Source organism: Chelonoidis abingdonii, chromosome 6, assembly GCF_003597395.2.
Source record: "Chelonoidis abingdonii isolate Lonesome George chromosome 6, CheloAbing_2.0, whole genome shotgun sequence".
Taxonomy (NCBI): Eukaryota; Metazoa; Chordata; order Testudines; family Testudinidae; genus Chelonoidis; species Chelonoidis abingdonii.
Window position 1 is genome coordinate 43,242,922 of NC_133774.1, and position 20,243 is coordinate 43,263,164.

The following is a 20,243-nucleotide window of genomic DNA, read 5'->3' on the forward strand; positions in this document are numbered from 1 at the left end:
TTGAAGTTCATAGTGTTTGGGGGCTTGTATGCTGAGCCTAGCTCTGTTAGGCAAAGCTGAAAACTCTTCCTGATGAGGCTCTAAATCAGCTGCTGTAGCAGATGACTGGCAGATAGCTTAAGTAATGCCGATTTTTAAAACAGACATGATCCTGGTAAGTACAGGCCAGGAAGCCCAACTTCAGCACCAGGCAAACTGGTTGAAACTATAGTATGGAACAGAATTATCAGACAGACAAACACAATATATTGGGGAAGGGTCAACATGGCTTTTGTAAAGAAAAATCATGCCTCAATCATTTATTAGAATTCTTTGAGGGGGTTAACAAACATGTGAACAAGGGTGACAAAGTAGATATAGTGTACTTCGACTTTCAGAAAGCCTTTCATAAGTTCCCTCATAAAAGGCTCTTAAGTAAAGTAGGCAGCCGTGGGATAAGTAGTAAGTACTGTCATAGATCAGTAACTGATTAAAAGATGTAAACAAAGGATAGGAATAAATGGTTAGTTTTCACAATGGCAAGAGGTAAATGACAGGGTCCACCAAGAATATATATTGGAATCAGTGCTGTTCAGTACATTCATAAATGATCTGCAAAAAAAGGCAAACACTGAGGTGGCAAAATTTGCAGACAATACAAAATTATTTTAGATAAGTTCAAAGCAGACGGTAAAGAGTTACAAAGGGATCTCACAAAACTGGGTGATTGGGCAACAAAATGGCAGATGAAATTCAATGTTGCTAAGTACAAAGTATTGCATTTTGGAAAATATAATCCCAATTATACATACAAAATAATGGAGTCTAAATTAGCTGTTAATACTCAGGAATGAGATCCTGGGTCGTTCTCGGAAAGCATCAGATCAATGTGCAAGCAGCAATGAAAACAACATAACAATGTTAGGAATCATTAGGGAAGAGATGGATAGATAAGACAGAAAAATCATGTCACTATACAAATCCATGATACGTCCACACCTTGAATACTGCATTCAGTTCTGGTTGCCCCATCTCAGAAGAGAGATACAGTAACTCCTCACTTAAAGTCATCCAGTTAACATTGTTACGCTGCTGATCAATTAAGGAACATGCTCGTTTAAAGTTGTGCAATGCTCCCTTCTAACGCTGGCAGCCGCCTGCTTTGTCCATTGTTTGCAGGAAGAGAAGCCTGTTGCAGCTAGCTGATGGGGGCTTGGAATCAGGGTGGACTGGCAGCCCCTCTAGCAGCTCCCTGCTCCCCTAAGTTCCCTGTGTAGCAGCTGTCCAGCAGGATATCAACTGCCAGCAGTTCAGCTGTCCCTCCCTCCACTGCCATGTGCTGCTCCTGCCCTCTCCCTTGGAGCGGCTCCCCAAGACTCCTGATTGCTGTGCAGGGGGGAGGAGAGGAAGAGGGGGCAGTTAGGGTGTCTCCCTCCCCTCTGCTCCTGCACCCCACTTAACCCACCTTCAATAGAGCAGAGTGGACACACGACAGGGCTCGGGACTCAGAGGGAGGGAGCTTGCTGACAAGCTGATCTAATTAACAAGGCAGTGTACTTAACAGTAGGGTCAGCATAATTAAAGAGGAAATGCACATCTTTCACACTGCTCCCCTTGGAAGGCTGTTCTAGAACCTCATTCCTCTGATGGTTAGAAACCTTCGTCTAATTTCAAGCTTCCTGATGGCCAGTTTATATCCATTTGTTCTTGTGTCCACATTGGTACTGAACTTAAATAATTCCTCCCCCTCCCTGGTATTTATTCCTCTGATATATTTATAAAGGGCAATCATATTTTCTCTCAGTCTTCTTTTGATTAGGCTAAACAAGCCAAGCTCTTTGAATCTCCTTTCATAAGACAGATTTTCCATTCTTTGGATCATCCTAGTAGCCCTTCTCTGAACCTGTTCCAGTTTGAATTCATCCTTCTTAAACATGGGAGACCAGAACTTCACAGCATATTCCAGATGAGGTCTCATCAGTGCCTTATTTATAACGGTACTAGACATCTCCTCTCTCTAATATAGTTTTCATCCTTACCTAGTCAGTAACTTGTCGATCAAAAGGACAGCAAACTGCTCTGGCACTGGAGAGGAAGCCGAGTAAGACATAGCAGACGGTATGACCACACAAAAGCAGTCTGGGACTTCTATACCTTGCAAAGAAAATAATCTTCACGATCCACACTCAAGAACCTATAAAATCAAGAAAGCATTTTGAACAGGTACAGTGGCTTCTAACTGGTAGCATGTATAGAAATTTACATGCAGCTCCAACTCTGAAAACCAATTAACCCAGCAACTGTCCCATTAGAAAAGTTCGTGATTACCAGTCATGATTTGCTTCTGTACAGCCATTTCTTATAAATGACTGAAGCATAAGCACTGTCCATCAGACCTGTGGACACACATACAGCAAGCCCTGGGTAAAAGGAACAAGGGCAGGCCTGCCCAAAGCATAGGTAGTGGGTTTTCAGTATAGGGTGTCCTAGACACCCACTGGTGCAAATAGTGAGGTCACATTACACCACCCTATATCGAAAACCTACAGACTCTATGCTACTTCATGCCTCCAGCTTCCATTCCAGGCACATCACCGACCATTGCTACAGCCAAGCAGTGAGGTACAACCGCCATCTGCTCTAATGCCCTCAAACAGAGACCAACACCTACAAAATCTCCACCAAGCATCTCAAAAACTAACAATACTGCAGAAGGAACTAAGAAACAGACAACAGAGCCGAACGTACCAGAAGCCTCCTACTGCAGAAACCCAACTGAAAGAACCAACAGACCACTGCCATCACATACAGTCCCAGCTAAACCGCTCCAACACTCATCGGATCTACAACCCATCCTAGACAATGATCCACACTTTCACAGGTCTTGGGTGGCAGCCAGTTCGCCATAGACAACCTGCCAACTTGAAACATTCTCACGCAAGTAAATGCACACTGCCCCATAGTAACTCTAGCTCAGAGACCAATCAATGCAACAAACCTCGATGCCAACTCTGGCCACAATCTACACCAGTGGCACCATCATAGGACCTAACCAGATCAGCCACACCATCACCGGTTCATTCACCTGCACATCCACCAATGTTAATATACGCATCATATGCCAGCAATGCCCCTCTGCTATGTACATGGGCAAACTGGGACAGCTCTACGGAAAAGGATAAATGGACACAAACCCAGATATTAAAAATGGCAATATACAAAAACTGCTAGGGACACTTTAACCTCTCTGGACACATATAGCAGACTTAACGGTGGCCATCCTGCAGCAAAAAACTTCAGGACCAGACTCCAAAGAGGAAACTGCTGAGCTTCAGTTCATCTGCAAATTTTGATACCATCAGCTCAGGATTAAACAAAGACTATGAACGGCTAAACCAACTACAAAACCAGTTCTCCTCCCTTGGTTTTCACACCTCAACTGCTAGAACAGGGCCTCACCCTCTAGAATAGAAATAACTCGTTATCTACTACATGCTGCTATATAATATACTGCCACTGGAATTTCCACTTACATGCATCTGACAAAGTGGGATATTCACCACGATAGCCATGCCTCCCAAATGTTTCCTGTTAGTCTATAGGTGCACAGGATTCTTCGACTCTGAAAACTTTGAAATTCAATTTTTTTTAAATGGACTGTGAATTTGTAGGCCCTTACTCAGGAGCCCGTCATATGGTCTGTACCCACCCGGGAGCCATGAGCCTCTTGCAGGCTGTCCCCTACGCTCGCACAGGCTCACTGGACCCGGCCGCCCAAACACATTAGATCATGCCTCGCACTCATTTGGGCTTTCCATGTCCCCACCCTGTGGCCCCGAACCTGGGAAGCTGCTGCTCCACAGGGTCTTGTTTATGCCGTGGGAGAGCCCATCAGCCGAAGCAGGCGTCGCCACCTTTGTCAGAGTGTTGTGTGAACAGGCGGACGGTGCGAGCGTCCTCCTCACCTTCACAGCAGCCCCGGCCGTCCCCCGGCTGCCACTGTGTCGGGGACCGGCATCCAGCCCTGCTCCGAGGCCTGTCTTGTTTACACCCATGGCCGCCATCTTGGAAAAGGGAGGAGGAACGAGCTACCGACGCACCAATGAGGCAGGAGAGAGAGGGGAGCGGGCCAGGCGCTGACGCTACCTTGCGCTGTGATGTCACCACACGAAGCATCCGCACAGGAATGAAAAATAATTATTAAAGTTCTTCCCCGGCACCACTGCGCATGCGTCTCCTCGCAAAGCCCACAGTGACACCCAAGGGACGCATGAAGACTACAACTCCCATCATACAATGGGTCACATTGCCGCTCAGCGGCTCGCGAAAACTACAGGTTCCAGCGTCTAATGCTCTAACTTCATCTCAGTCACCTCAGTGAAGACTTCAACTCCCACCATGCAGCGCGATTAGTCCAGATCCCCAGCAGACGACGCCACCCGCCCGGGTCCCTCTGCGTCCAGATCGCCTGTGAGCTGCTGGGATCAAGGGGAGCAGTGCATGCTGGGGCCTGTAGTTTCTTCACGGCCCTGCTCAGTCTCAAATGGCGCGTTGCATGCCGGGAAACACACCTCCGCGTTCTCTGTGACCCAGTCAGTTCAGCTCAGGCTGCGTGCGGACCTTTATACTTGTTCTTTTCTCCATCAGCAGAATCTTGGCCTGGGTGAATCCCGTAGGTGGCGAAGGCCCAGAGAGGGGAGGCCGGGGCAATGGATGCGAATCAGCCGAAGCAAGAGCATCTGCTGGCCCTGAAAGGTACCGAGACGGGAGCTCACCGCCCCTCCTCCTGCCTGGGCCCCAACCCTTCGCACCAGCTTGGGCCGCGGGGTGGCCCCTGCTCTCGTTGGCCGTTCCAGGGCTGTGCAGGGAGGCGCTGGGTGGCCTTAGGCCGGGTCTCTCAGCCACCCCAGCGTGTCTGTACGGGAGGGAGTGTGGTCTAGTGGGTAGAGCGCGGAAGCAGGCGCGGCCAAGCGCGGGGTGTCCTGTTAGGTTCCAGGAGGTGGGCACGACGAGCCCCTGCCTTCCCCTGCCCGCTAGCCTGGCAGTGGCTGCGCTGCTCGGGTTGAGCTGCGGTTCCGGACACTAAGTGAGATGAAGAGCGGGCCGGTGAGATTAGCGCCTTTCGAGGAAGAATGAAACACTTAATGTATTAAAGACAAAATACATAAATATTGTCCTGATGCTGCTGTCTGTCTACAGAAGCACTTGCTGTAGTTGTGGCAGAAATACTATTGTGTGGTAGCAAATGGTGGAGGAAGTGGTTCACTGGTCACTTTCTCAATGAGATATGGGCAACGCTTGTGCTAGAGGTTAGGACTGTGTAAGCTGGGGACGTGGGTTCTGTTCGTGGCATTGTCAAAGAATCCTTCTGTAGCCTTAGGTAAGTCCCTTATCCTTCTTAGCTTCACTTCCTCCAGCTGTAAAATAGGAATAATCACCTATCCTTATATAGGTCTGTATGCTCCTGGGGGAATTCTGCACCACTGCATGGGTGCAGAATTCATGTCCCCTGCAGATTTCTTTGTTTTCCTGCAGAAAAATGACTTTTTGATTGGGAAACTGCAAGAGTGGTCATATGTCCCTCACCAGCAGCATGGCGTGTCCACAGATTCTGGAACTAGCAGTGAGGAGGGTGCTAGTGCACCTCGTGGCTTGAAGTAGTAATAAGAACCCAAATACATGGTTTCTGCCTTCAGCATCCCCACTATAAAAATTGTTCTAGTACCACGGTGTGTGTCATTTTGGGTGCCTAGACCAGATGTTGGAGAGGAAAATCACTGGGTGCGGGGGCTATGGATGCCCTGTCTGGTGGCTCCTACCCTGCACCAGGCTCAGCTGGTAGTTCCGGCTAGGCTGGGGCTGAGCAAGGACAGGACTTCCTCTTCTCCCTCAAGGAGCCATCACCATTGGGTCAGACCCAGCCCAGAAACCTCTTCCAGCTACGGGAAGCTCCACACCGCCGAACCCCATTGCTCCTCTGCTGCGGAGGGAGGGGTCACTGTATGGGGAGCTGTTCCTCTGTCCACCCAACCCCTATGTAATCCAGACCCTCCTCCCATACCCAGACCTCCCACAAAATCTCCTTAGCCCCCACTCCAGTAAGTCCGCTTCTACTGCACCTGGACCACCCCAACAAGCCTCCTGCTCCTCTGAGCCTCAGCCACCTGGACCCTCACCCCACAAAGCCCCACTCCTCCAGCACCCCCCTATGATCACCTATGCATCCTGAGCTTTTTTGTGTGTGTGCATGCGTAGAATTTTTAATTTTCTTGTGAAGGATTCTCTCAAGAGTAAGTACTATGAGCTCTTTAAATGAAAAAATATACAAGTACAGAATGTTGTATTAATTGGAGACTGATGTGTTTACAGTCTTGACCAAACAGATTGGAAGAGAAACAAAGATGTAGGTGATGGAAAAGCTGTGCAATGCTTTGAAGGTGAAGAGGAGAAACTTGAACTTCATTAGGAAAAAGAGAGAGTGAGAGACGATCTTGTCTGGAAAAGGAAGACTACCTTGGTGGTAGTGTTCTGCATGGATTAGAGAGAGAGAGGTTAGAAAGCTTCTGGAAGTCACAGAGCATATAAACACCACTGACTTATGGGGGTGAAAATCCCATGTTCTGCAATACCTGCAGTTAGCAAATGAGTTTTAACATGTTCAGCAGGGTGCTTACATTTGCTGTCCGCTGGGCTTATAGTATATAGAATACTATATTTTTGTCTTCTAACTCTTTGCTCAACAGACAACTGCAGACTTAATTGATTCCTTGCCTCCACAGTCCAGAACTGATAAATTCATGTTTTCTACATTCTTTGAGTCTAATTTGAGTGAGAGCACAACTGCACAATGGAGCGCTGACCATTTTTGCCAGTAGTGAATTGGGACCTGTAACAGTGAGAGAACAGAGCACTAAATAATCTTTATTTGCTTTTCCCTTTTCTGAATCAGGAAAAATTATATTGTAGACAGACAATGCCAGAAACCATTGTGCTTTTGTGTTCATATTAAGTAACAATAATGATGAAGATGAAGTCCGTAATCCTGTAATCAGTTTAACTCAGTGGGTCTACTCAGGTACATAAGTTATACATCTGCATAAGTGATTGCAGAGTTGGGGTTTTAGGCCATGTATACACTAGTGAACTTACAGCGGCACAGCTGTACCGATGCAACCGCACTGCTATAAGGTCACTTGTGTAGCTGCTCTGTGCTGATGGGAGAAAGCTCTCCTGTTGACATAATAAAACCACCTCAACGGGCGACGGTACCTATGTCAATGGGAGAAGCTTTCTGCTGACGTAGCATTGTGCATGCTACCACTTATGCTAGCAAAACTTACGTCACTCGGGAGTGTATTTTTCATACCACTGAGCGACGTAAGTTTTGCTGACATAAGTGGTAGTGAAGTCATGGCCTTAGTTGAATCTACCTCATGTTAATACACTCACTTTAAAAACCTCCAGAAGACAGTATATTGGTTTTAATGGTGTTAGTTTATTGCTGTCTAAAACAGTTAGAGATTTCAAATGACAACATCATGCTGCTTTTCCACTTTTCCATAATAATAAAAAATCATCAATGGTTCTGCTGTTGTAACAACTCATTCAAAGCAAAATGTTTTCTTAATACACCATTGTTCGGGGCATAGAGGACTGATCAGAGGTGTAAGTAGATTCCTGGGCCTACAAAGAAGTCAGTGTAGCATGTGTCCCTTTCAACTCCTAGAATTCAGTCATTCCAATGCAGTAGCTAAATTATCAGAGTCTAGTGTCTGTAGTAGTACTATCTATTGTTGGTGTCTGTTAGAACACACACAAATGACTGAAAATTTGGAAGAAATTAGAGAGTAAAGCATGCTATGAATTTATTCCATAGTTGGTAATCCTGTTTGTATCCATTACCTAACATGCAATTTAACCTTCATCTGAGAGAGAGAAATGTTGAAATTTGGAAATTAAGGAGTATCATATTTAAAGTTTTCATATAATAGCACGACTGTGATGCGTAGCTCTGAAGTTCGGAGCTGAAACTGGTTGGTATATAGTTATGCTTTGGAATGGAAATAAGAAAACCTTTATTATATATTGTCCGGCATACTTGGAGTCCAGAACAGCTTCCTGGCTAATCTTCTACTTCAAATTGTGTATTTCTGTTAGTCCTATTTCAGAGAGTGTTTTTTCATCATCAGTAACTGTAATCTGCAGTATATTCAGTTTCCTTCATGGGAGTAGAAAGAAGATATTGTTTTGGGTTTGTATTTAAAATTAATATTTTCTTTGTTCTCTTCTCCCCCCGCCCCCTTTTTCTTTTTGACCTGATAATTTATGACGATATAATAGGTTTTAACTTCAAGCTAGCAGTAATTTTATCGTATGACTGTTCACGTTTTAAATGGAAATCCTGGTGTTTTTAGTGGATAGCGTTAGATATATGTGTTAAGAACATAGTACCATAGATGCATGGTAATTTGTGGATAGATACAATGGCATACAGTCTGAGGGTTCCACCAAGGCATGATTAACTGGGCAAAACTTCCTCATATCAATTTCATATGGACCACAGAAATGGGAGAGTAACAGGGAAGAGAACAGCATAGGTTTTCCCATGAAGAGCAGATCATATAAGTTTATGTATGTTCTGTTTTTGTTAAAGTTTAAAATGTACTTATCTGGTGTTTTAAAACACTAGCAATGATTAAATACCCGTAAGTAATCACTTATGGTAAAGTATGAAGCATTCTGTTACATAAATATAAATATTGCTAGTTTATCTTTACAGCATTTTGTTTTACTACAAAATATTCTAGCAATATATGGCTTAATATGGTGGTATCTTATTCTTTACAATACTCCTGCTTTAGGTCCTGTTTTCTTCTGATCTGTGCATCACATGCAAGAAGAGATTCTTGTAAATAAGATGTATTACGCTATAGAGTTGAGGATCCTAATGAAGAGACTGTTTCTTTTATTAAGAATAACTGGATTCCTACAGTACCAACATGGAAGTAGTTTTACACTATCGACCATTCCAGAATGACCTCACAAAACTGCAGAAACTTGCAGAAGAAACACTGAAGGAGTTTCCTATTCGGCAACTACCAAGGTTTGTTCCCTGGTTTCCAAATGTTTCACACAAACTTCCTCTCAAGCCTAAAAGACAACCACCTATTATTTCTTGTGAGAAAGCAGAAGAAGTGAAACAACTTGTTGCAGCTTCAGAACCTTTTATTGGGCAATATTATGACTGCACAGTGGACCTTCTGGAGTTTCAGTCTAATTTGAAAACTGGTCAACGTTTACTTCAGATGCAAACGGTGCATGCACAAATTAATTCAAGCAATCTGGAAGAACAATCGGCAAACGAAAAACCAAAATTGAGAAGGTCTTGGAGTATCTCTGTCCCTAGTCCTAAACTTAAAGAAAAAATTCTTCCTTTATCTAGAGAACTGCAGAGTAATTTAGAAAGAATGAAGCTACATGCATTTTATAGAGCAAAGTGGACAATTGAGCAATCTATTTGTAATAATCAAACTCTAGAGGACATTTGGATAAAATTGAACACAATGATCAAACACAATGAATTGCCATCTTGCAATGCTACAATCCAAAGATGTGTAGACCAGATATGGGTTTTCTGTGACATATTATATAGTGAATATGTTGGCAATCTTCTTAAAGAAAGATTAAATCTTACTGGGAGAATGAACTTGCTTGTACATAAATACGGAGTTATATTTAGTTTGTAACTTTAAAACCAAAGGAATATTGGGGACTGTATCCACAAAAACAAAGAGGAGTCCGGTGGCACTTTAAAGACTAACAGATTTATTCAGGCGTAAGCTTTCATGGGTAAAAAAACCACTTCTTCAGATGCATGGAGAAATGGTTTTTTTACCCACGAAAGCTTATGCCCAAATAAATCTATTAGTCTTTAAGGTGCCACTGGATTCCTCATTGTTCTTATTAGTTTGATTAGAATTGTTGGTTTACATATAACTTTGTTTTGACTGTGAATTATATCAGTGTATTTTGTAGTTATTAAGAACTTTAGAATAGCATTTGTGTAACTTCCTCCCCACCCATGCATAGAGTCAGAGTCCATTGTCCAGTGACTCTTGCAGATGAGCTGTGTTAGGAAAATGAAATCTGTACTTCTGTCAGGTAGAGGTACTTCTGTACTCCGTGTACTGATTGAGTTAAAATTAGGAGGAGAGAAAGCGCAATGTAGTTTAAGTGAATCATCATTGTCACCATGATAGATTTTGATTTTGTCCTAGAGTTCTAAGATGCTGATTATCTCCAGGAAAAATTCGCATTAGGATGAAGAGTTTACATTTAAAATGTAAACTGACTTCCATTCCACACAGATCTTGTCATCTTATGCTTATTATTAATTATTTGCTCTGAAATAATAAAGATTAGAGAAGTTTATATTGTAGTAATAAATTCTTTCACCTGCATTATTTTATGCCTTTTGCACTGATATTTTTCTGGTATCCCTGCTTTTTTATTTCATTCCTACGTTTTAGCCTCAGTAGCTTATAATCATAGTGGTAAACAAAAAGAAAGTGCTAGATTAATGGTTATTAAACCATCAGCATCTTGGAAAATTAGTCTGACTAGCTTGTGAAATTGTACATATTGATAATATAATGGTCCCACTGGATGCATTGGTAGGTTAAGATGTTTGAATGCAGCATGGCTTGCAGTGACATGCGAGAAGAGACCCATCTCCAGTATGAATGTTGAGTATGCTCCTGTCCTCTTCAGAGGGTTTGTTAGAAACTGTTGAGCAGGTACCTTGGGACCCTGTAGGAGTGTATGGGCGTGTATTTCTCTTGGGGACCTCTGCTAGGAAGTTTACAGTTATACTAGCTGTCTTGGAAGAATTTGTATCCTAGCTAGATGTAAATTGTTACAATAGGCTGTAGCTATGAGGGAAGAAGGGGAAAATAGTGAATGGGGATCCCAGGATGTTGGACAGTGTCCTGAAGGCCATTGTGTTGGATTGGAGTACAGAGAGAGAATCCCCATTTATTTCTCAGAAGACCCAACTATTCTAAAACTTAACCATTTGTAACTATTGGCAAATGTTGTTTCCCACTTCAGAGGTCTAAGTAGTAATTTTACATTGCAAAACCCATTGGGAAACATAGTTCCACAACTCCGTTTCTAACCTTATTTATTTTTAATAAACACACACAAGTTGCTATCTAAAGCAAAAATCTGAAAATTGTGATTTTGATTTAATTGGTAAATTCCCAGTTTAGATGGGAAGTGTCTATATTTGGCCTAATGCTTCCATCCTGCCCCCTCCACTTACATAGTAAGTTTCATTGTGAGTACTACTGATTCAATCTCATTGCAGTTCTTTTGGCATCTCTTACCTCTATAAACAAATCAGTTAATCACTAGGTCTAACCATTTGCCATCACAGTGACAGGACAGAAGTCCAACCCAGCAGTATAATTTCTTCCTTCTGATTCTCTACAAGTACTTCTTGCTCTTGTCTGAATGCTCAGTGTGTTCTTTTGAGATATGGAAGTTTTTAAAAATCTTTTAGTATTTCTCAACTGCATTGAGAGTTTCATAGGATAACCCAGGGTCTGTATTAATTTAAAAGCTTGCATAACTAAATTGCATAGTTAAATTTACTGTTCCTTATAACAACAAAATTAATAATAGAGATACAAATAGCCCTGGTCTAGTCAGAATTGTCTTCTTTTTAATATACTGTATAGAAAAGAAACTTTGTGGTAGAGGGCAGTATAGAATAAGCTATCACGCTTCTTTTATCTTGGGCTACAACAGGAAAACCCAATTTTGGGCCCTGATCCTGCAAAGACTTTACATAGGCAGTAGCCTTATTGAAGTGAGTAATCCCACTGAAGTCAGGTCCTGACCCTGCAAAGATTTATGCATGTAACTTCACTCACATAAGGAGTCCCCACTGAGTAAAGTTACACACATGCATAAATGTTTTCAGGATCAGGACCTTAATTTGTGTTTGGTTTATGACTTCACAGTATGACAAGTTATATCACTGTAATCTAAGACTGTTTTATACATGTAATTTAAAATTGTACTAATTTACTCTAGCTATACATGATTGGTATCCGTTTTCTGACTTAAAATTCTTGATAAGAACTTGCTGTGAGAATCAAATAATTTTAGGACTTTTAATATATGTCCACTTTCTTCAGTGCTTATAGTTTTCTGGATAAATGGGTTGTGAACACCCAATACTGTCTGTTAAAAGGATTATTTCAGTTTGTACTGATTTACAATCTTAAACCCGGAACTTTATTTTAATTTGTTTTAGAAATGCTTAGCTGAAATGCATATGTATTTAAATCTCCTTAGTATTTTGCTTTCCTTCTTTCTGGCCCATTTCTCCATTACTGTGTTAGGTGTACTCTTTACAGCAAATAGGATTGGGAGTGGGAAGCTAACTTTAAGTCACTTGTGTGTTTCCCTGCACTGTGGGTCTGGGTGTTAGTGTGAATTACTGTATTCCCAACCTCAAGCATTCAGGGATCATAAGTCAGGCCCCCCAAAAATCATAAGATTATATTAAAATTCATGCAGTTTTTTTAAATAATGCATTTTGGGTCTTTTTATTTGCCTTCTTGTTTTTGAGCTTTTAGAATTCATGTTTTTTAGCTCTTTTTATGTCTCATCATTATGACAAACTTTTTTTTTTTTTTTTAATGAAAGCTGAGATTTTCATATAGTTGCATGACTCAGGAGCTGTAGTTTTAAGGAAAATGCCATATGTTGTGAGACTTGTGATAAAATCACAAGAGTTGGGGGCAACAGTGAAATTAGAGTAGTCCTAAGACTTGGAATTAATTTGACTTGACTCCTGTGGCCCTCAGTTGTCCAGGGGAAGCAGATAATAGCCAGAGTTCACCAGCAGTCCAAATTCATGCCATCTTTCCCATGATATGTTCTGGGTATGTGGTGGGTAGAGTGACCAGATGTCCCAGTTTTATAGGAACAGTCCCCATTTTTGGGTCTTCTTCTTATCAGGCTCCTATTACTCCCCCATTTTCCCCCCCCCCGTCCCAATTTTTCACATTTGCTGTCTGTTCACCCTAGTGGTGGGGGGCAGGCATAGAGCTGTTGCAGTAGTTCTATATTAGGGGAAATTTATCACCCCTTTATGCTAGAGTTGTGTAAAGAGGCCAGGAGCCCCTGCTAGGAAGATCTGTGTGCCTTTCTTGCCTTTTTCCTGTGCCAAAGTGGCACCGTGGGGTTAGACTACAGCTCAGGATTTATTTTACTTGCCCATTTAAAAAAAAAAAAGAAAAGAGAAGACTTTGAGGGCAACATTTACCAAGCAGTCAATAAAATGTCAGGACAATCAGAACCATGCACAATTTAAAATGACATTATACTTTTTGTGTGTGCGCTGTTTGGTGTTGTGTAATGTAATTAGCAAAAACTATATGAAAGTATGAACAATTTAAAATGACTTTTTTTTTTTTGGCTGTCTGGTGTTCTGTAATGTAATTTAAATGAAAATCCAGGATTATAACTGGTTACCAATAGTTACCAAGTGTTTGTAACTTCATTTCCATGTGTTTAGGAAATGCTGAATAGTTATCGTGACTTTTTTCTGTATTGCAGTTTAAATAAATTACCAAAACAATTGAAACTGATGTGATTATATTGCCTTATTTTGACAAATAAAATATGCGGAATTTTGCAGAATTGTGAATTTTTTGGTGCAGAATACTCCCAGAAGTACTTTATCCCTTCTTCAGCTAAAATCTCCAGTTTATACCTTCCCATTAAAAAGGGCTTTACTTGTGATTCACTTTTGTAATATGTACATTCCCTAAAACAACAAGTGTGCCTCCACTTACCATCCCATGTAGGTGTCCTGTATTGTAGCATAAGCTACCACATGAACCATTGCACCATACCCACATACATACCCAAAACAATCAATGATTTTACCAAGCTGGCATCAGTCACTGCTGAGTAGACTAATGAATATGAAATGAAAATTCATCAGTCTTTTAAATAGCAACTTTCAATGCAAGCTTGTCCATTTTATTTTTCTATAGCCTGAAGAGATCCTGAGCTGAAGATTGCCTTGATCTGCTACATAAAATGCATTTCCTATTTTAAAATTGTAAATAATACATTCTATATGAAAAAATGAAGGAATATTATTTTTATTTTGGAACTACTGTGTTCTCAAATTACTTTGCCTGAGAAGCTATGACTTACAATGTAATATTCAACAGCCCAATTATCAGTATTTGTTTAGTCTTTTGAGTCTTATTACACTTATGAGCTAAGATCAAGTTTAGAAGTAAAGCTTTACCAAAAGTATCTTGTAAATGAGGGAAACACTGGTTTGCAGAGGAACTGCAGATGTTGGTCCTAGCAAATAATGTTATGCATCTGCATTTAAAAAAAATACTGCGCCTCTGTCTAGAATTTTACATCTTCAAAGCAGTTTTCAGACGATGGTCCTGATCTTGCAAACATGTATGCAATGGAACTCAGTGGGATTACTGTCACATGTAAATGTTTGCATAATCAGGACCAGTGTTGTTTGTTGTTGTTGTATGGGGTTGGGGGAGATTGTTCCTTGGTTTTTTTCCTGTTCTCCATCTGGAAAATAATCTCTCTTGAGGGTAAATCCCAGGCATCATGATATAGATGAGGTTACATAATTTGAGTAAAATGGTTTACAGCATGCTTGCAAAATTCTACTTGTCCCCTTTCCTGGGGCAAGATTATTTGGTTTGTTTGTTTGGGTAAGTAAAATCTCATTTCTTTTGTTTTTTCATTATTGTAGTGTGGAGTTTGTTCCTAGGCCATTACATTTTCATGATCATTTTGCAAGGCTGATTTAAAATTTGTGACTACAAGAAGTCAATTGTATGCAATGATCTAGATCCCTATTGAACTTTAGCTCCATACTGACCAAAAACATTCACCAGGAAGTGCTGGTAATGTGATAGTTTGAAAGGGGGTGATACAAGAAAATTGAAAACAAGAAAATGAAAAATGTGGTGTGTTGGGGGTTTTTTTGTTTTTTTTTACTAAAACTACTAAATGTTTTTGGATCTTTTAAATACTATGTTTTCATTGACTTTTCCTTTCCTTTTTGAATTCACAGTGATGAGGCTAACCAAACCTACATTATTCACCAATATTCCAGTGACTTGTGAAGAGAGAGACCTGCCAGGTATATGATGATCTCTTGATAATTAATTAATTGCTGCTTAAATATCATCAGAGGTGTTCAGTGTGCTGTACTTAACACATTTTTAAAAAGAAAAGCAGGTTCATCCCTGAGGAGTTACAGTCTAATGAGTACAACACAAAAAAAGAATGAAAAGGGTGGATGGTACTAGAAAGGCAAGGGCATCTGAGAACGTTTAGACTAATTTAGTAAGCAACATAAATTGGAGTTTCATCCTGGCACACACAAGCAAAAAAGGATTAAAGCAGCCCAGAATGAGCATCTGAGACTTCTACACCACACCTCTGCAGTCACAGAGGTTACAATGTATTATATGAAGTAAACATTCCCCCTGTAATGGCCATAGAAAATTAGCAAAGTTCACCACCACAGTTCTCAGTCCAAGGCTTTGGAAGCTTGGTAGACAACCTGTAAACATGTGTCCTAAAAATCTGAGGAATTAGGAAAATCATAACACCCAGTGGAAACTCTTTTTGGTGTTTTGAGATGATTGTGTGTGGAGGGAAGGTTTCAGAGAACCAAGTGCACACTGGGGAGAAAATAGAAGCATGGAATTACCATCCATATCTGGAGACAAGGCATTCTGTATTACTCCCTCATTACAGCCATTAGTTTACCCAGCACTTTATTTCAATGGACAACTGAGAATGATTTTTCAGGACTTGTTGCCTGATGAATTCCCTTGTCTTTTGGTGCAAGCACAGCCTTCAAAGTTCTCCCCTTGAAATTGCTGGGTTCTTCCCAGATATTGGCTATATTCTAGAGGCCAGCCAAGGTGGAGAGAGAGGTGCCGTGCAGTCTAAAGATTTTTTCCCCGTCCCCATCCCAGCAACTGTCATTCTCCTTCCCCCATCTCCTTCCAGTGGAATGGCAATGGACCTTCAAAAACACCAGAGTCCTGTGACACCTTATAGACTAGCAGACGGAGCATGAGCTTTCGTGGGTGAATACCCACTTTGTCATCTGACAAAGTGAGTATTCACCCACGAAAGCTCATGCTCCAATATGTCTGCTAGTCTATAAGGTGCCACAGGACTCTTTGCTGCTTTTACAGATCCAGACTAACACGGCTACCCCTCTGATACTTGACCTTCAAAAACACGTATCAGGATAAAAAGACAAAATAAAGAAAATTGTATAGAAATGTAAATAGAGTAAAGTAAAGAAGGATAAATGGGTCAGCTCTTTCTGATATGCTGTGCAGTAGGTCTTATGCAGGCAGAATTCCCATTGAGATTAATGTTTATCCTGAGATACGTTTTTGGGATTGAGCCCTTCTGTGTATCTGTTGACTAAATTATTAAACACAACAGGTGTAATTTTCAGACATTCTCACTGTGTTAAGGGGAGTAGAGTTAGACCAACAAGGAATGCTTTTGAAAATTCCACCCAACTTGCATTACCTCAGTGACATAGACAAGTCAGTTCTCAAAGCTTTGGTCACCCAGAATTTTTTTTAATGTATCTATAGCTATTCAGGCAAAATCCAGTTTTGCTTGCTTTTCATTCTCTAAGGAAGCATGATATTTTATGTAAGATTGAAAGATTATCTTTTTGCTGAATTAATATATGAGATAAACTGGTGCTTATGTCTAATATGAAAGACGGAGCACTACTGAAATCAGTGTATAATGATTATGATAGCTTTTTCTGTTGCAAAAGCTGTAGTTAAGGTTTCCTTGTATGCAGGTGCCCTTTTATTTATAACTTAATTTTACAAAATCACAAAGTTCCTAATCTGCACACCCTGTTCAACAACTAAACAAAACTCTACTAATGCTTAGAATTTAGAAGAAGCAATTAAGAGTTTAACATGAAACTATTCAATCTGTCCTGTATTCTGGGGTCACTAAAGGAAAATAATTTAAACTAAGCAGTTATAATATCGATAACATTCAGAAGCAGCACTGTATTATCAATTTCCAAATGCATGGGAAGTAAACATGTCATTTATATGTAGACAAGGGTCTAGTTTATGCAAATGTTTTTGATCTTTGCCATTATATATTACAGGAAATCTGTTGAATCAACTCATGAAAGATGACCCTTCCACCGTAAAAGGAGCAGAAACTTTAATGCTAGGAGAAATGCTGACTTTGCCTCAGAACTTTGGGTAAGAATCAAATAAGCAACTGTAAGGTATGAAGATTATTGCCACATGAATCCTGGAACTTGGATTATTTGTGCTTATTAGCTCTCTTTACTTTTTTTACAAATACACATTGCAGTATTTCGGTGATGACTGAAGATAACTTGTTTATTTCATTAACAACAGGAAATTATTTATGAAGTACAAACACACAGTACTGGTGTAATACAGCCTGAATGTGTTCAGTGACTGTATCTGCAATACGTACCTGCCTCTCTGTGTAGTAAGGTCTAGGAGAGACAGCAGACAGCATGGCACTGTGTAGTGCCCTGCAGGGTGTGCAGCAATTTTTAACTTCCAGGTGAAATATAACCCTTTATAGCAGACAGTCCCTTAGTACTGTGCCTGCATTTGAGAAACTTACATTCATGTACACACCCCTAAGATATGCTGCACCAATGAAAAGCAGTATTTATGCCAACACAGTTTACTCCAGTGATTTACTATACTAAGTTGCACAGGTGTAAGCCTCACCTTAAACTGGTGCAGTGCACATACATTTAAGGTTTTAAGGGACCACCTCTGTATATCTCGTTGCAGGATTGGGACTTTAGTTTAACCGCTATCACTGAGAGTGTCATTTTCAAGTAGGAATCTGACTTGATCTTTTTTTGCGGGGGGGGACAGTTAAAATTTAAAAAATTGTGTATAATGGGAAATTTCTAAGGCCTGGTTTTCCAGACATTTACATATGTGAGTAACTTAATTCATACATGCAGTTCCATTGGCCTTGATTACAACAGGCACTGCAAAATTTCCCACTATTACTACATCTGGTTCAGCTCTGCTAGTGGTAACAACGTTGGGATTCCTAGAGTAGAGAGGAGTTGCTACCAATAATTAGGGCACAGTGTCAATTAGACATGTTCTGAGCAGGGTTAAATGAGACAGTTTTTAAAATGCTAGTGGCCCATCTGTGATCAGATTCTTGATATTGGTAGCACTGATGGGACTGAACTGGTCATAGCATAGACAAGATCATTGTAGAATTTTAAAATAAAATATTTACAATAATTAAAGATGGACTCTAATGGTTTTCAGTGGGTTGACTTGTTGAGAATCACATTGTTAAAAAATACTGTTTTCTTTGAACAGAAATATATTTCTGGGAGAGACCTTTTCCAGTTACATTAGTGTACATAATGACAGTAACCAAGTTGTCAAGGATATATTGGTAAAGGTATGTAAAAAAAATATATCTATTTGTTGGATTTATAAAATGTGTCAAATCCATAGTATCTCTGGTGCATTTTTAACATAATACACAGCATATATTAAGAAATAACCATTAAAAGGTTTCCCAGCACAGGAAAAAAAGCACCTCAGGTAGTCTGGAATGAAATCTTAAAGAGCTTTAGAGGACAAAATCAAAGTTGGGATTGCATCCAGAAGCAAGTGGGAAGAAAGTCTTTGTAGTATTAGTGTGTCATGATTTTCACAGCTAAGACCAGCAGGAACTCTATTCTGCATTAGCTCTAGCTTCCAAATGGTCCTCAAAGACTGTCCCAATTAAAGCATACATATCTCTGAAATTATTTACATCGCCAAAGACTATTATGCCACTGACTGAAATCTAAATTGTCTCTATTTTTAACCAAGTATGGAAAAGCTTACGTAGAAGCATTGCAAACATACAGTATTCTGTTTAAGTACAGATGAAAGATTGAAAATTATTAAAATGCCTGTCTCTTTCATCTTAGTGTGTGCAATAATTAGATGGATGAAATCTTGTTGTGGGTTGAGTTAAAACCTCCATTTAGACTGATAGATTTGAACTCACCCTTCAGTTAACATATCTGTAAGCATAAGCCCCCACCAAAGACAAGAGGAGTATGTTTTGACCAAGGAGCTTTTGCTGAGTGTTATTTTCAGGAGTGGGGGAGTAGGCAGAACAGACAAAAGACAAAGAGGGAGACAGCTGGAAGGAGCAATTGAAAGCACAAGGGGAGACCCTGGGAGAAACCCAGGGAGAGGTTTTTGGTTCAGGGGGATAGGCTGAAAAGAGTGATCTTGGTGATGTGAGCCAAAGAAGCTGTTTCCTTCTATTTGATTGCTTATGCATTCAGAGACATGTACGTTCTTTGTTAATAAACAAATCTGCATCGAAGAAATATCTGACTGTCACCAATTTCTCTTCCTAACTGAAGTAGTGTACTAGACCCTAAGTCAGATGTGGGCAAACTACGGCCCGTGGGCATATATGGCCCACTGGACCATCTTGTCTGGCCCCTGAGCTCCCGGCTGGCTTTGGCCCCTCCCCTGCAGCCACACTGCCACGTGGGCCGCACTCTGGCCTGCCGCTCCGGCTGGGGCAGTGTGGGGAGCACAGCTGGCTCTGGCTGGGTGTTGCGGCTGCTAACTCCTGCTGCTGGTAAGGGGGCGGGGAACGGGGGGGGGGGTTATATAAGGGAGCAGGAGTCCTGGGGGGCAGTCAGTGGAGAGGGGGTGGTGGATGGGCGGACGTCGGAGGGGCAGTCGGGGATAGGGAACAATGGAAGGTTGGGGAGTGGGAGCCTGGGGGTCTGTCAGGCCACGTGGTATGTTAGATAGGGTCCCGGGAGGGAGTCAGGGGACGGGGGGTTGGTAAGGGGGTGGGTCCTGGGGGCAGTTGGGGGGGTCCCGAGAGGGGTGGCATGGATAAGAGCAAGAGAGTGGTTGGATAGGGAGTTGGGATCCTGGATGGGAAGGTGTAGGAAAAGGGTTGTGAAGTTCAAGGAGTCAGGGAGACAGGAGGGTTGGTATAGGGGGAGGAGTCTCCGGAGTGTCATCAGGGACAATGAGCAGGGGAGGGGGTCGTTGAAGTGGGTGGAGGTTTCTGAAGGGGGGCAGTCAGGGGGTGGAAGTGGGAGGCGAGCGGGGCCCAGACTGTTTCGGAGAGGCGAGAGC

The 20,243-nt window shown here is 41.4% G+C and overlaps 2 protein-coding genes across 5 annotated transcripts in view; both read left to right on the forward strand.

The window, feature by feature from the left end:
- The first annotated feature begins 4,548 nt into the window (after positions 1 to 4,548).
- The window catches only part of TRAPPC13 (trafficking protein particle complex subunit 13), a 40,137-nt gene continuing 24,442 nt past the window's right edge, over positions 4,549 to 20,243 (forward strand). For all 4 annotated transcript variants that reach the window (XM_032773656.2, XM_032773657.2, XM_032773658.2 and 1 more), the window contains exons 1-4: positions 4,549 to 4,734; positions 15,122 to 15,190; positions 17,222 to 17,321; positions 18,453 to 18,537. In XM_032773656.2, the coding sequence (XP_032629547.1) occupies positions 4,689 to 4,734; positions 15,122 to 15,190; positions 17,222 to 17,321; positions 18,453 to 18,537 (300 nt within the window). In that variant the 5' untranslated portion in view covers positions 4,549 to 4,688. The remainder of the gene's footprint in view (positions 4,735 to 15,121; positions 15,191 to 17,221; positions 17,322 to 18,452; positions 18,538 to 20,243) is intronic.
- On the forward strand, positions 8,843 to 13,639 carry SHLD3 (shieldin complex subunit 3). The gene has a single exon (XM_075066989.1). It carries the CDS (start codon positions 8,979 to 8,981, stop codon positions 9,723 to 9,725), a length of 747 nt encoding a protein of 248 aa, XP_074923090.1. The 5' UTR covers positions 8,843 to 8,978; the 3' UTR covers positions 9,726 to 13,639.